Here is a 14733-nt window from a genome sequence, read left to right as displayed (position 1 = left end):
TCAGACAAATGGTTGTCCAATCTCTTCTTAAAGACTTCCAGTGTTGGAGCATTCACAACTTCTGGAGGCAAGTTGTTCCACTGATTAATTGTTCTGTCAGGAAATTTCTCCTCAGTTCTAAGTTGCTTCTCTCCTTGATTAGTTTCCACCCATTGCTTCTTGTTCTACCCTCAGGTGCCTTGGAGAATAGTTTGACTCCCTCTTCTTTGTGGCAACCCCTGAGATATTGGAACAATGCTATCATGTCACCCCTAGTCCTTCTTTTCATCAAACTAGACATACTCAGTTCCAGCAATCAATTTGTATTATGTTTTAGCCTCCAGTCCCCTAACCATCTGTGTTGCTCTTCTCTGCAATCTTTCTGCAATCTCCACATCTTTTTTACATCATGGCAACCAAAACTGGATGCAGTATTCCAGGTGTGGCCTTACCAAGGCATTATAAAGGGTGTTAACACTTCACGTGATCTTGATTCTATCCTTCTGTTTATGCAGCCTAGAACTTTGTTGACTTTTTTGGCAGCTGCAGTACGCTCATATTCAAATGATTGTCCACTCGGACAAACTTAAGAAAGGCAGGTCATCATTGCTTCTTCCAATGTGCCTTAGGGAAAAGGCTCCTAAAACACATGAAAGCTGAGCATAAAAATTTACTTGTAGGTTCTTCTACACAGGTCCGTCTCCAAACAGGACAAGATAATTCTTGCCCAGGGTAATAGATTCTGCCTGTTCTCAAATTTATTACCTTGCTACTTAGAGAGTCGCCAAAGATTCTCTGGTTAAAAGGTTAAAAGAAAGGAAAACATGATAGTTATGTAAATGTACTAGATATATGGACTTGAATAATTACTGCATTAGAAAACCATATGTAAAATTATAATGATTTGCTGCTAAAATTGAATAAATATGTTTTATTCTCTTTTTCATTTTTTTTCTAGAAAGTACTTTTTATGTGTTTTTTACTTTGCTGATATAAATTTTTATCTTTGTATTTTTTCATTTGTATTGCCACTACTTTAAAACCAATCATATGATGAAAATTTTAACATTAGGTGTCTGATGATATTTTGCGCATTGCAATGTAGAAATATAAATCCCCCGTAAATATGACTTTATTGAACTGAAGAAGAACAAGATGGGTGATGTGATATCTGTTACATTGCAGTATGAATACAAGCTTCTACCATATCTTGCCCTTCTTCTTATCTGTTCATGAGATCAACCAGAGCCCAAAGATGTTACCCAACATCACCCTGGGCTACAACATCTATCAGAACTTCTTCACTGCAAGAATGACCTATGAGGCCATGATGGACTTGCTATCTACAGGGCAGGAGAATGTCCCAAACTACAGATGTGGAAGACAAAAAAATCTGCTGGCAATCCTTGAAGAGACGGATTCTGAACTCTTTGGTCATATTTCTACTATCTTGGGCATCTACAAAATTCCACAGGTATGAAGCTAAAGCAAACTTAATTCCTTGTTGGAAATTCTTAATCTCCAAATAAATCTAGAGAGACCGAGTAGATATTAAAAGAGCAGAATGAATTTTCTATCTATAACTTACATAGATATTTCTTTTGTCTCCCCGGCATAAAATGGCTTGGAAACAATGCTTAAGCTTTGTGATGTCTTTTTTGGCCACTGAAGAATCCTTCTTTCAAAAAACGATAACAGCATGTAGTTAGTTTGCTTTATTAATTAGCCCTTGGGCCACATCAAAGTGCAGAGTTCCAAACACAAATTATTATTAAAATCCGATAAAAACAATTTAAAATGGAACAAAATAAAATACAATTTAAAATGAAATTGGAATAAAAATACAATAACTTAATATGTGGATAAATAAAATATGATAAATTTATATTTCAGTGTCACCCTACAATGTACCCCAATCAGTCCTATATATGCCAATCTCAACCAAACTATTTTGCTCAAGTACTGTGCTGTATTAAATGTTGTTTTCAAATTCTGCACAGAAAGTAAGTTGTTTTGATATGGGGTTTCCAATGGATTATTTGTTTAGTGTATAGACTAAGGTACCTGTCTCTCATCCTCTTATACAGTAAACAATCAAATAGGATGTGATGAATGTACAGGAAGTAAGGTCCCTTGCTAGACTATTTATTAAAGTTGGGCAAAGAAATGTTAACACTTGGAGAAAGGGAACAGGCACAATGTGGCCTGTTTCAATAATTGGTGCCGGTTGAAAAACCCACAGTAGCTGCATAAAACAATGTGTTTCTGCCCACTTTGTGAAATTAATATGTGTATTGATAGTGGTCACAAGCAATACTAAGATGAATTGGATGAAGTGGCCATTGGATTTTTGAAAATGGGTATGACCAACAGGAAGACAGAGATCCAAGAATATATGAACACAGAAGGAGCGAGTTTTAAATTGAAAAGTTAATGACCAGAACTAAAGAGGCAACTTTGATCATAGAAACATAGAATGGAAAAATACTACGGGGCCTTGAGCTGTTCAGAACTGTTCACCCAACATCTTGAAGCATGTGATCCCCCTTTTCTGTTCAGGAGCTCAAGCCATGTGATCCTGTCCACCATTAAACCATATTTCCAAGCATCCTCCATGTTTCCAGTGTCTTTCCCGCTACTTGGAGCTGAACCCCAATGGACATTTCTTCCAACACTATATTGCTGTTAGATTTAAGCTCTTAGATTTAAGCAGCTGGTTTTTGTTATTAAAAGTGAGACAAACCACCAATGTCTTTTCTTTCCTCTTAGATCAACTACGGTATCATCAGCCATGCTCCTGAACAAAGCCATCGCTTTCCATTTTTGTATCGGTTGACCCCAAAACAAGAACCTTCTTTCTCTGCAATTGTCAAGCTGCTCCTGCATTTCCGATGGACATGGATAGGTCTCATTTCTCAGGAAAATGAAAAAGGAGAAAACTTTAGAAGAAGCTTGGCCAATCTAGCTGTGAAAAATGAGATATGCATTGTCTTTTCAGAGATCATTCCAACAATGAACATGGATCGAAGTCTTAGAGGAAAAAGAACGGAAGGTCTCCTTTCTGTTTTCAGTAGCCAAGTCAAAATTATAATCTGTCAACTGGATTATCCGGCCACAGCAACGCTATCAAGCCTAATACAATATATGGATTCAGTGAATGAATTCATTGGGGGGAAAGTGTGGATCGCAACGACTTTGTCAGATATAAGCTTAAGAATATTTTACCACTCTGTTGATCTCCATCGTAAACATGCTTTGTTTTCCTTCCTCACCCAGACAAAGGCAAGGACACAATATTATATTTTTAATTCATTCTCTCATATTGCCACACGGTTTGGAATGGGAGCATTCCAGTGCTCCCGCTCAAGGCCTGTGTGGTCTAAAAAAGTTTGGGAAAGATGCACAGAAAAGGAGAAGTTGGAATTTCCACCCCATCATGTGGTTGCAAGAATCCTGTCTGAGGATGGCTCTGGGATTTTCAAAGCAATCCAAGCTGTGGCCTTGGTCCTCAGTGCTGTCTCATCCTCCCAATTCAGTAAGAAGAGAATGCTCTTTAAAGACCACCAGTCAGTCCAGGTTGTACAGCCATGGCAGGTGAGAAGAAAGTTCGACTGATGCTCCCCTTTCATTTCTTCAAGTAATGCTTGATTGGCTGTAGGGAGGGGTAGGGTATTCCAAACAGCAAGTCATCATCCTTTAACGACCTCATAAACCCTTGAGGGATGGAGTGTGGGCAACTGAATGGAGCTAGCAGAGTGTTTAATGGCCAGATGCCCTTCCTGTTGCCAATGCGGAGTTTTGTTCAGCAGATATATATTCTCAGTGTGCCCAGAGAATACTTAGGATCGAACTCATAGCCTCTTGATTGAGATGGGAGAGCTCCAGCAAAGCCCAGTTTGAGAATGAACATGAGAGAGATTACGGGGATAAATCTTTCAAACTATCTGTGCTGGTTTGAGATGCTTTAGTGACAGAGATAGCTGTATGGTGATAAAGCTATTTTCCCCATTTGCAAATTAAATAAGCATCAGGATTCTCCAGCAATCCTCAGCCTTTTCCCTTGAGCATACTTGCTGCTCTTGTGCATTTGCTAAAGCGAGGACTTAGTCCTGACTGTTCTGATCTTTGATCTACGTACCTTGTAGGTCTCATCTCTTTTTACATTCTGATTTGCTTTGGCCAACGCTCTTGGGCTTATTTTGTTGCATTTATTAGTCCAGCTCCTGTCTTCTTAAGCCAATGCTCTTAATTCTAGACTCCTTATACTCATTATAATCTACCTTCTATTGAAATACCTCTCTTCTACATCTACTCCAAACTATATCTCCAAATTGTTGAATCATTATACCTACATATTTCTCTATTGTTCACTTCTCTATCTCCCCATTTCTGTAGCACTAATGTTTACATTCCTAGGGGTGTGTGTGTGTGTGTGTGTGTGTGTGTGTGTGTGTTTGTGTGTAAAGGGGATATCTATTCTGGTTTCCAATCACATTCACTCTCTTTTATCTCTTTGGAATTCCTCCTTTCTTCTGCCCCATCAAACACCCCACTTTTCCTACAATGACCTAAAGAATAGAATAGAATAGAATAGAATAGAATAGAATAGAATAGAATAGAAGACTTCTTCATTGGCCAAGTGTGATTGGACATGCATGGAATTTGGTGCATATGCTCTCAGTACATACACTCTCAGCTAAAGGTGGTCTTTGGGATCCTTCTCTGTTCAAGGTTGAAGTATTTGGGCTTCAGGAAGGCTCCCATTTGGTGCTCTCTGGCTCACCTTTTTCACAGCTCACATGGATATCCATCAGCTGGCAGGTCTTTGTGTCATTTTCCTGGGTACCATCACACGCCTTCTTGTTTCTCCCACTATCTCCACACTAAAGCTTCCATGCAATTGCTCACCCTTCACCCTATATCTATCTATCATCTATCCATCCATCTATCTATCTATCTATCTATCTATCTATCTATCTATCTATCTATCTATCTATCTATCTATCTACCTACCTACCTACCTACCTACCCACCCACCCACCCACCCACCCACCCACCCATCCATCCATCCATCCATCCATCCATCCATCCATCCATCCATCCATGTGTGTGAACACACATATATACACAAACACAAGATTTTATTAATAAATTAAAGTTGAATAATTTTTTTAAGTATCATGCAGTATCACAGGAAAACATTTGGATTTAATGTGACATAGTTTCAATTTCAGCTATATGTGCTTTTATTTTTTGTTAAAATTCTTATGTCAAGCTATGGTTTGGTAGGATAACTGAAGAAGGAGGGAGAGAGGCTTCTCACAAATTTCTGGATCATCTCCTTGCAGACCAAAGTGCTGAGCTAATCCAGAATAGCAGAAAGAAAACATGGGATAAGGGCTCAAAGGGGAATAGGTAACCTGCATAGGTATTTTTTTTCTATGTCTTTGCAGCTTCCACAGAAGCTAAGACACTTCCAGCTTCATAATATTTCCAGAGATGCAGTTTATTTGGATGAAAATGGAGTCCCTGTGGCTGACTTTGATATCATGCACTGGAGAATGTTTCCCAATGCGTCGGTTGTTGGTGTGAAAGTTGGGAGTGTAGAAAGAGAAACCGCCTCCGAAGTCAAGGTGTTCAACAATCAGAATGCCATTATATGGCCAACATCATTTAACAAGGTAGCTGATGTTGCTTGGTTTTGGGTTTTCCTGTTATCTCTCCACATGCAAACACTTCTGTTCCGAAATAATTATCATTGAGGACAATCAAGGTAACTTTCAAATAAGGAAAGATAAGACCCCATTAATTCATTAGATACCATGATTCTTTAGAACTTTCGGTAATTAAAGTGGAATCTGCCATACCAATAATTGCATTAGGTCTTTACTGTCTACATTATTAAATGGGAATATGGTATCCTACTCAATTGTTTTGGTCCACCAGCAGCCAGTAGAGCAGACTCAGTCAGTGAGGAGGTTGGGGAGGAACATGGGCCAGACCTGGAGTCTGGGGAAGGCTCTGATGAGGGCTCTGCATCGGAGGCAGAGATGGGGCCAGGGCCGTCCGACAGTTATCTGACAGTTATCAGCTGCCTTCGGTGTCGGATATCAGTGGGCAGAAGAACAGCTGGAGCCTGTTCCCAGTGTGCACATGAGTAGAGCTGCCAGGAGAAGGGAACAGCTAAGGAGCAAGGGTTGACTCAGGAGTAAAGCCACAGGGGGACAGTGAATGGCCCCTCCCATATGGAATAAAGAGGAGTGAAAGGGGAGGGGAGTTTGCAGGAGACAATTAGTTCAATTTATTAGAGTGAAGATCTGCTCCTGACTTCTTGCCAAGTAATTGCTGCTACAGCATGGCATTTGGAAAATATCAGCCTTGCAGCTATCCAAGCCTGATAATGGTCTGTAGTTGTGAAATCTCTTGAAAGACTGTTGGGTGGGACTTTGCTGGAGAGGAATTGCCTTTAAGCTAAATAAAAGGGGTTTCATTGGGATGAGGAGTCGGCTTCGTCCATTTGGGACGCCTAGGCCAGAACATCAATAATCTATTAAACTATCTTATTTTCAGAAGAGAAAAGCCAAAGTTTCAAGGGAATAGCACTCTGCATTACATGAGAGAAAGATATCAAGTTAATAATGCAGTGAAGGAAATTAGGGCAGTTTTTTAAAAAAGACATTTTCTTGATGCAACGTTCCATTGCAGGAGAGAAACTTTTGTCGTACTGACAAAGAAAGCCAAGTTTTGGAGATTTCCTGCCAAAGCAAAGATGGAAAGTAAACTACAAGATGTAGCATTCCTGCACTTACCCTAAAGAAAAACACCTTTTGCAATGGAACTACTTTCCTTTACAATGGAGAATAATAGAAATAAAATGTTTCTGGGTTGACAATAGATGTGATAGAAAAATCTATCTCTTTCAATTGTTGCTTGTCTGCAGAGTCCATTCCCATAATAAAGGTCAATGTTGGATGGTACCTCCAATGGTTAGAAATTGAAAGTTGAAGGTTTGCTATGCTAGTACTCCTTGGTTGAGTTGATTCAATGTACTCTTTGCCACCCAGAAACCAATTGATTAAAATATTCATATATTGCCCGGGTTGATCTTGATTTTTGTATTTAGATGGCACCTTCTTCCAGATGTACAGAAAGTTGTTACCCAGGATATGCCAAACTCATTAGAGAAGGTGCCCCAATTTGCTGCTATGACTGTTCTCTTTGTATGGAGGGAACATTTTCTGTGCAAGAAGGTAGGTGGCTTTGGAGAAAAAAAAGAATTGAGAATGCAATCAAAATTCCTGGTTTTCTGGAAAACATTTCTAAAAATGTCCCAAAAGTACTTTTTCAAAAGGCAACTGGGCTTTGTTTTTCCTTGAGGATGTTTCGCTTCTCATCCAAGAAGCTTCTTCAGCTCTGATGCAAGAAGAAGCTTCTTGGATGAGAAGCAAAATGTCCTCAAAGAAAACCAAAGTCCAGTTGCCTTTTCAAAAAGCACTTTTGGGGCAGCCGTAACCTGGATGACTAAGAATCTCCACAGACATTTCTAAAATTTCTTTCCACAGACATTTCTTTCCTGCTGGTGATAGACCTAATGGCTAGCATAGTTTCTTTTACAATTACACAAAGTAAGAAAAAGTTCATAAACTTTTCAAGGATTTGGTACATGTTGCCCGATTTATTTATTTATTTATTTACTGCGCTTCTAGACCGCCCCCTCTCCCAAAAGGGACTCGGGGCGGTGTACAGTCCATGTAAAGAATACAATATAATAAATAGGTAAAGTTAAATATGGAGGAGGTTAAAAAGAGAGTTAAAAGAACTGTACAGTTAAACAGTATATATAAATATAATTTTAAAACCCCTAGAAATATCACACAAATTAAATTAAAAGCAATTCCCCTAAAATAACCAGTTAATAATATGTCTACCAGGAGGTAACAGTTATAATTATGCCAGGCCTGCTAGTCTGAACAGGTGAGTCTTCAATTTTTGTCGGAAGGAGCGGAAGTCCGTGGTGGTTCTAATGTCGGGGGGGAGGGTTGGGCCCATCACAGAGAAGGCCCTACCCCTTGGTGTCGCCCGCTGGCATTGCCTAGTGGACGGCACCAGGAGAAGCCCCTCCCTGTGAGAGCGAATTGGCCGCAGGGATGTGTGTGGGAGGATGCGATCCCGCAAGTAACTAGGTCCTGTGCCATGGAGCGCTTTAAAGATGGTAATCAAAACCTTGAAACGCACCCGAAAAACCACAGGCAGCCAGTGCAGCTCACGCAGGAGAGGTGTTACATGGGAGTACCTAGTACTCCCCATCACAGCCCGCGCGGCTGCGTTCTGGACTAACTGCAGTCTTCGGGCGCGTCCCAAGGGCAGCCCCATGTAGAGAGCGTTGCAGTAGTCCAGGCGGGACGTCACCAGTGCATGAGTGACCGTGCGCAGGGCATCCCGGTCCAGTAGGGGGCGCAATTGGTGCACCAGGCGAACCTGGTGGAACGCCCCCCTTGCCACGGCTGCCACATGGTCATCCATTGACAGCCGGGCATCAAGGAGGACGCCCAAATTGCGCGCCCGTTCCACAGGGGGCAATTGTTCGCCCCCTATGGCCAGCGATGGAATCAGCTGGCTGAACCGAGGTGCCGGTAGCCACAGCCACTCAGTCTTGGAGGGGTTGAGTTTGAGTCTGTTGTCCCCCATCCAGACCCCGACAGCTTCCAAACACCGGGACATCACTTCGACAGCCTCGTTGGGGTGGTTTGGGGTTGAAATGTACAGCTGGGTATCATCAGCGTACAGATGATACTCAACCCCAAAACCACGGATGATCTCACCCAGTGGCTTCACATATGCGTTGAACAGGAGAGGCGAGAGGACCGACCCCTGTGGCACCCCACAAGTGAGTGGCCTCAGGGTCGACCTCTGCCCCCCTGTCAACACACATTGTGTCCGGTCAGAGAGGTAGGAGCCGAACCACCGCAAAACGGTACCTCCGACTCCCATCCCCTCCAGCCGGCGCAATAGGATACCATGGTCGATGGTATCAAAAGCCACTGAGAGGTCTAATAGGACCAGGATAGAGGAACAACCTCTATCTCTGGCCCTCCAGAGATCATCGACCAACGCGACCAAGGCTGTCTCCGTGCTGTGCCCGGGTCGGAAGCCGGACTGGCATGGGTCTAGATAATCGGATTCGTCAAGATTTCGTGGAAATTGCTGCGCCACCACATTCTCAACAACCTTCGCTAAAAAGGGAAGGTTGGAGACTGGACGATAATTAGCTAGCTCCATTGGGTCGAGTGAAGGCCTCTTAAGTAAGGGCCTTACCATCGCCTCCTTCAAGGCAGTTGGTAAGGATCCCTCACCCAATGAGGCGTTCACCAGGCCCAGAAGCCAGCCTCGAGTCACCTCCCAAGTAGCCAGTACCAGCCAGGAGGGACACGGGTCCATTAAACATGTGGTGGGTCGCAGCCGTCCACGCAATCTGTCCAAATCCTCGGGGGCAACAGAATCAAACTCCTCCCAGAATGGTCTCACAAGACTCACTGTTGACGGCCCGTCCGGTCCACTGAAGGGGGCCCATCCGCTCCGGATCTGAGCGACTTTGTCCTGCAGATATTCCCCAAACTCCTCTGCTCTGCCCTGCAAGGGCGCCCCCCGCGTCCTCTGCGATAAGAAGGAGCGGGTCACCCTAAACAGGGCGGCAGGGCGGTTATCAGCGGACGCAATAAGAGTGGCACAATATCTACGTTTGGCCGCTCTCAATGCCACAAGGTAGGTCCGTAAATAGGCTCTTACCTGTGTTCGATCAGATTCGGAGCGTGAGGACCTCCACCTGCTCTCTAGACGTCTCCTATGGCGCTTCATCACCCTCAACTCCTCGGTATACCAAGGAGCTTGGGTGGGTCGCTGCCGCAGGAGAGGTCGCAAAGGCGCAACCCGGTCTAAGGCCCCAGCCGCCGCCCTATTCCAGGCGGCCACTAGATCCTCCGACCGAGCACGGGTCAGGGCTACAGGTAATGGCCCAAGCTCCGTCTGGAACCTATCCGGCTCCATCAAGTGCTTGGGCCGGTACCAGCTTGGACAATCTGGTCCCGCCTCCTCGCGGTTGGGGGTAGCGCCAGGGAAGTCCAGCCGGAGACATGAGTGATCTGACCATGACAGGGGAGTAACAACTAAATCCCCTATTCCCAGATCACTCGTCCACTGCTCAGATACAAAAACAAGGTCCAGTGTGTGGCCACCTTCGTGTGTGGGGCCCTGAATTAATTGGGTCAGGTCCATGGCTGTCATGGAAGCCATGAACTCCCGAGCCACCTCAGATGCTGCTCCCGTTGACGGCAGGTTGAAATCCCCCATAACCAAAAGCTTGGGGATCTCAACCGCCGTCTCCGAGATCAGCTCGAGGAGCTCGGGCAGGGCCGCTGATGTATAGCGAGGAGCCAAGTATACGATCAGCAAACCCCACTGCCTCCCTGGGCCCCATTTCACACCAAGGGACTCACACCCGGGTATCTGAGGAACAGTGAACTCCTTCGGCTCTAGACCTTCCCGTATAACTACCGCCACCCCACCACCCTTACCCAGGGCCCAAGGCTGATGGAATGCACGGAAACCCGGTGGGCACATTTCCACGAGGGGTAAACCACCCTCGTGGCCCAACCAGGTCTCCGTTATTCCTGCAAGGTCCAGCTCCCCCTCAGAGATCAACTCATTAATGAGGGGGGCCTTGTTGGTCACGGACCTTGCATTGCAAAGCATCAGCCGCAGGCCCTGGCTCTGTAGTTCCTGGCCACCTAGGTTGCTGGGGTTGGTACAAACGACCGGGCGTTGCCAGCAGCCACGGTCTCCCAACCGACCTTGTGATCTTCTCTTGTCCTCGCATCCCCCCCTCCCCGCGACCGTTGTAATAAAACAACCCTCTGTTGGAATAACTTGTTCCTTCTCCCCCCCCCACCCCGCTCACTTCCCTCCTGGACTCACCTGTTCGTCTGGCACTGGCTCCTCTCCTGGCCTGGTTAACCCACCCCCCCTCCCTGGAACCCCCTAATAACAATACAAAACATTTAGATAAAAAGCCCCTCAGCTTCCGTTTCTTCCACCTCTCGGGGTTCACAAACCCGTCATCAAGGCAGGCCCTTGAGAGGGCCAAGGGCCATACCTGCGAGAGAGGGGCCTCCCGCAGGCGGAGCAGGTCTAACCTCGAATAGATAATTAAAAGCCCAGTGGGATCAGGGTGCTGGTGAGAAAAGTTGATAGACGGTGGGTTAGAGTCTTAATAGGAGGTAGGAGGCGTTGATGTACTTGGATGAAAAAAGGGGGTGAGGGGAATGATCGAATATCCCCTAGTTCTGTAAAATGGCAGAGATGACCAGAAGGTGGGAGACTGTTCAAGGTGGTTCCAAAGGGGTTCCGATGATGGGGTCATTAAAATAAATAATGAAAGGTTGCTGCAATCTCTCAACTTGTTGTCTTCTAACTGGTTTCAGTAAAGAAGATAAGTCTTATGAATGTTGATGATCACATTTTTCTTCAGCCTTTAAAAAAAAAAACTGTGTCAGGGTTCCAAGTAACTCCCAACAAAAAAAGACTCCGAGTCTTGAGTTTCCTCAAAGTTCCATTTTATTAGAGTTGCCATATTGGCACACCTGGGAAAACCCGAATCTGAAAGTTTCCACCCTCCCCCAAATGAAAGTCCAAGTCCCTGCCCAGCACCCACATGCCCATCACATGATCCAATCAGGCACCATCCAAAACAGGAGATGCCTCCCAGTCACACCATTGCAGCTGCAGGGCAAGGTGTCCTTGACTCTCTGAGAAAGGAATGTTATATCTCCCATACTCCATATAATCCCCACTCCCAGTTTCCCACAACATTATATATGGCAGGCCTGAAGGCCCAATTCAAAAGATGGCTTCCAGGTCTGACAACCTGATGATTATTTCTAATTAATGTTGAGTGCTTTGAATATACAATAGAACCTCCAGTCACGACCATAATTCATTCCATAACTTTGGTCGGAACCCAATTTGGTCGTTACCCGAAATTTGGTGTTTACAAAAAAAAAAAAAAGATGCAGAAGGGGAAATCGGCCACGTTTGATCGCCACCCGAATATGTGTTCACATCCAGATTCAAAGCTTTTATGAATAGTTTGGTTGGAACCAGATTTGGATGCGGTCAGAAGCGTTTGTGATCAGAAGTTCTACTGTATCTGGTATCTATATCTGAGCTCCAGTATGGGTTGTTTTTCCAGCCACAGGCCAGACTTAATGTGCTAAGAGCCACACTCCCTAATAACAATGGAGAGAATACAAATCTCCATGGCTCAGGACCTAGGTACTTGCGGGATCGCATCCTACCACACACTTCCCTGCGACCGATTCGCTCTCACAGGGAGGGGCTCCTCCGGGTGCCGTCCACTAGGCAGTGCCAACGGGCGACACCTAGGAGTAGAGCCTTCTCTGTGATGGGCCCAACCCTCTGGAATGACCTCCCCCCCGATATCAGAACCACCACCGACTTTCTCTCCTTTCGACGAAAACTGAAGACTCACCTGTTCCATTTAGCCGGCCTGGACCATTCATAACCTCATTATACCTCTTGGCAGATGTATTTTTAACTGGGTAATTTTAATTGGGTATTTTTTAGGATTGTTTATATACTGTTTTTTATCTGCTTTACCTGTACAGTGTTGCATTGCCTCCTCTTCTATGTTTTTATGTTTCCATGTTTGTAGTCTATTTTATCTATTTCACTTGACTGTACACCGCCCCGAGTCCCTTTGGGGAGAGGGGGCGGTATAAAAATTGAAATAAAAGGTAAAGGTAAAGGATCTGTATTTTACTTAAATTAATGAATGATTTCAATTAATACCATTTCAGCTCATACTTCCAGCCATTTTTTGCCTCTTGTGAACTAGAGACCCATGGTGGCGCAATGTTTAGAATGCAGCATTGCAGGCTAACTCTGCCCACTGACAGGAGTTTGATCCTGTCAGCGCTTGAGGTTGACTCCACTTTCCATCCTTCTGAGGATAGTAAAATGGGGACCCAGATTGTTGGGGGCAATATGCTGACATTGTAAACTGCCCAGAGAGTGTTGCAAAGCACTATATGGGGCTTCATTGTTGGAACAATCCAGTGAGTGAATTTAATATAAGTACCCCAAAAGTATCCCTTTCCATTAAAATATATGGAAGGCAACAACACAACAACATCCAAATAGTAATTAAGCCATTTAAAGCCAAAGTTCCAGATTTCTGCCCATCTGATGCCTCCTGTAGAATTCAAAACACAACGTTGCACAACACTTTTACATTTCAGGTGATATTCGGGCTTATGTTCCATACGATTTCTTCAGTATTACTTGTTCATTTATCTTTCATGAATATGTTTTCACACCATCCAACATGGTGTGAAATAATAACTAATGATAACTACAGTGGGAAAGTATTTTCTGATGCGTTCTCAACCTTCTCCAATATCCTCTCTCACTCCATCACATTTAAAAAACATATTTTATGTATTGTAGTGGTAATGTTCATGATTCCACAGCTGCGGAAATAGATACATGCTGGCAAATGTTTTTCAGATGCAGCCCATTGCAGCAAGTGTCCAGACGACCAGTATTCCAATCAGAAGCGAAATCAGTGTGTCCCCAAAAATATAAGCTTTTTGTCTTATGAAGAAATTTTGGGTCTCATCCTGGCTTTCTTTGCTCTTGCTTTGTCCCTTATCACTATCTTTGTCCTGGGAATCTTCATTAAACATCGAGAAACTCCCATAGTCAGAGCCAACAACCGGGACCTCACCTATGTTCTCCTGGTGTCCCTCCTCTTTTCCTTCTTGACATCCCTTCTATTTATTGGTCATCCCAAGAAAGTGACTTGTTGTGTTCGACAAACCATTTTCAGTGTTGTCTTTTCTGTTGCCGTGTCTTCCTTGCTGGCCAAGACTATCATGGTGGTTGTAGCATTCCTTGCCACAAAGCCAGGCAGTAGGATGAGGAAGTGGCTTCAGAAGAGTCTGGCAAACTCCATTGTCTTATTGTGCTCTGGTGTTCAGGTATGCATTTGTATCATATGGCTGGGAACCTTCCCCCCATTCCCAGATTCTGACTTTTACTCCCAACCAAGACATATCTTGATGCAATGCAATGAAGGCTCTGTCACCATGTTCTACTCTGCCCTTGGCTACATGGGTTTTCTGGCTCTCATTTGCTTCTTTGTGGCATTTCTGGCTCGAAAGCTGCCTGGTTCCTTCAATGAAGCCAAATTGATCACCTTCAGCATGCTGGTTTTCTGCAGTGTTTGGATCTCCTTTGTCCCCACCTACCTGAGCACCAAAGGGAAATACATGGTGGCTGTGCAGATCTTCTCCATCCTGGCCTCCAGCCTGGGTTTACTAGGCTGCATCTTTGCCCCAAAATGTTATATTATTATTCTGAGACCTTCCATGAACACCAAAGAGCATATGATGCTGAAAAACAATGAGGGGTCATGATGTTGGTGCTTTTTTAAAAAAAAATAGTGTATAGGTAGTGAAATAATGTATCTTGGAAGTAATTTTTTATGTGTTGTAGCTTAATCTTATTCTACCTCCTGGCAGATATTTTAATTGGGTATTTTTAGGGTTATTTAAATATTGTCTTTTAACTACTTTGCTTTATGTACAGTTTTTTATTGCCTCCTCTGTTATGTTTATGTTTGTATTTTCTATCTATTGATGTGTTTTATCTGACTGTACACCACCCCGAGTCCCTTTG

At 44.0% G+C, this 14733-nt stretch overlaps 1 protein-coding gene across 1 annotated transcript in view; it reads left to right on the top strand.

Annotated features, from left to right (window-relative positions):
* LOC309384215 (vomeronasal type-2 receptor 26-like) overlaps positions 1–14471 on the top strand; it is a gene marked incomplete at both ends in the record, with an annotated part of 32403 nt that extends 17932 nt beyond the window's left edge. The window contains 3 exons of the mRNA XM_081937456.1: positions 1217–1453; positions 2749–2884; positions 13561–14471. Of these exons, the coding sequence (XP_081793582.1) occupies positions 1217–1453; positions 2749–2884; positions 13561–14471 (1284 nt within the window). The remainder of the gene's footprint in view (positions 1–1216; positions 1454–2748; positions 2885–13560) is intronic.
* Between the last annotated feature and the right edge of the window lie 262 nt (positions 14472–14733).

The sequence above is a fragment of the Natrix helvetica genome (genome assembly GCF_964273705.1).
Source record: "Natrix helvetica genome assembly, chromosome: 1".
NCBI lineage: Eukaryota > Metazoa > Chordata > Lepidosauria > Squamata > Natricidae > Natrix > Natrix helvetica.
The sequence above is the reverse complement of the archived record's forward strand: the minus strand, read 5'-3'. Positions and strand labels throughout refer to the sequence as shown.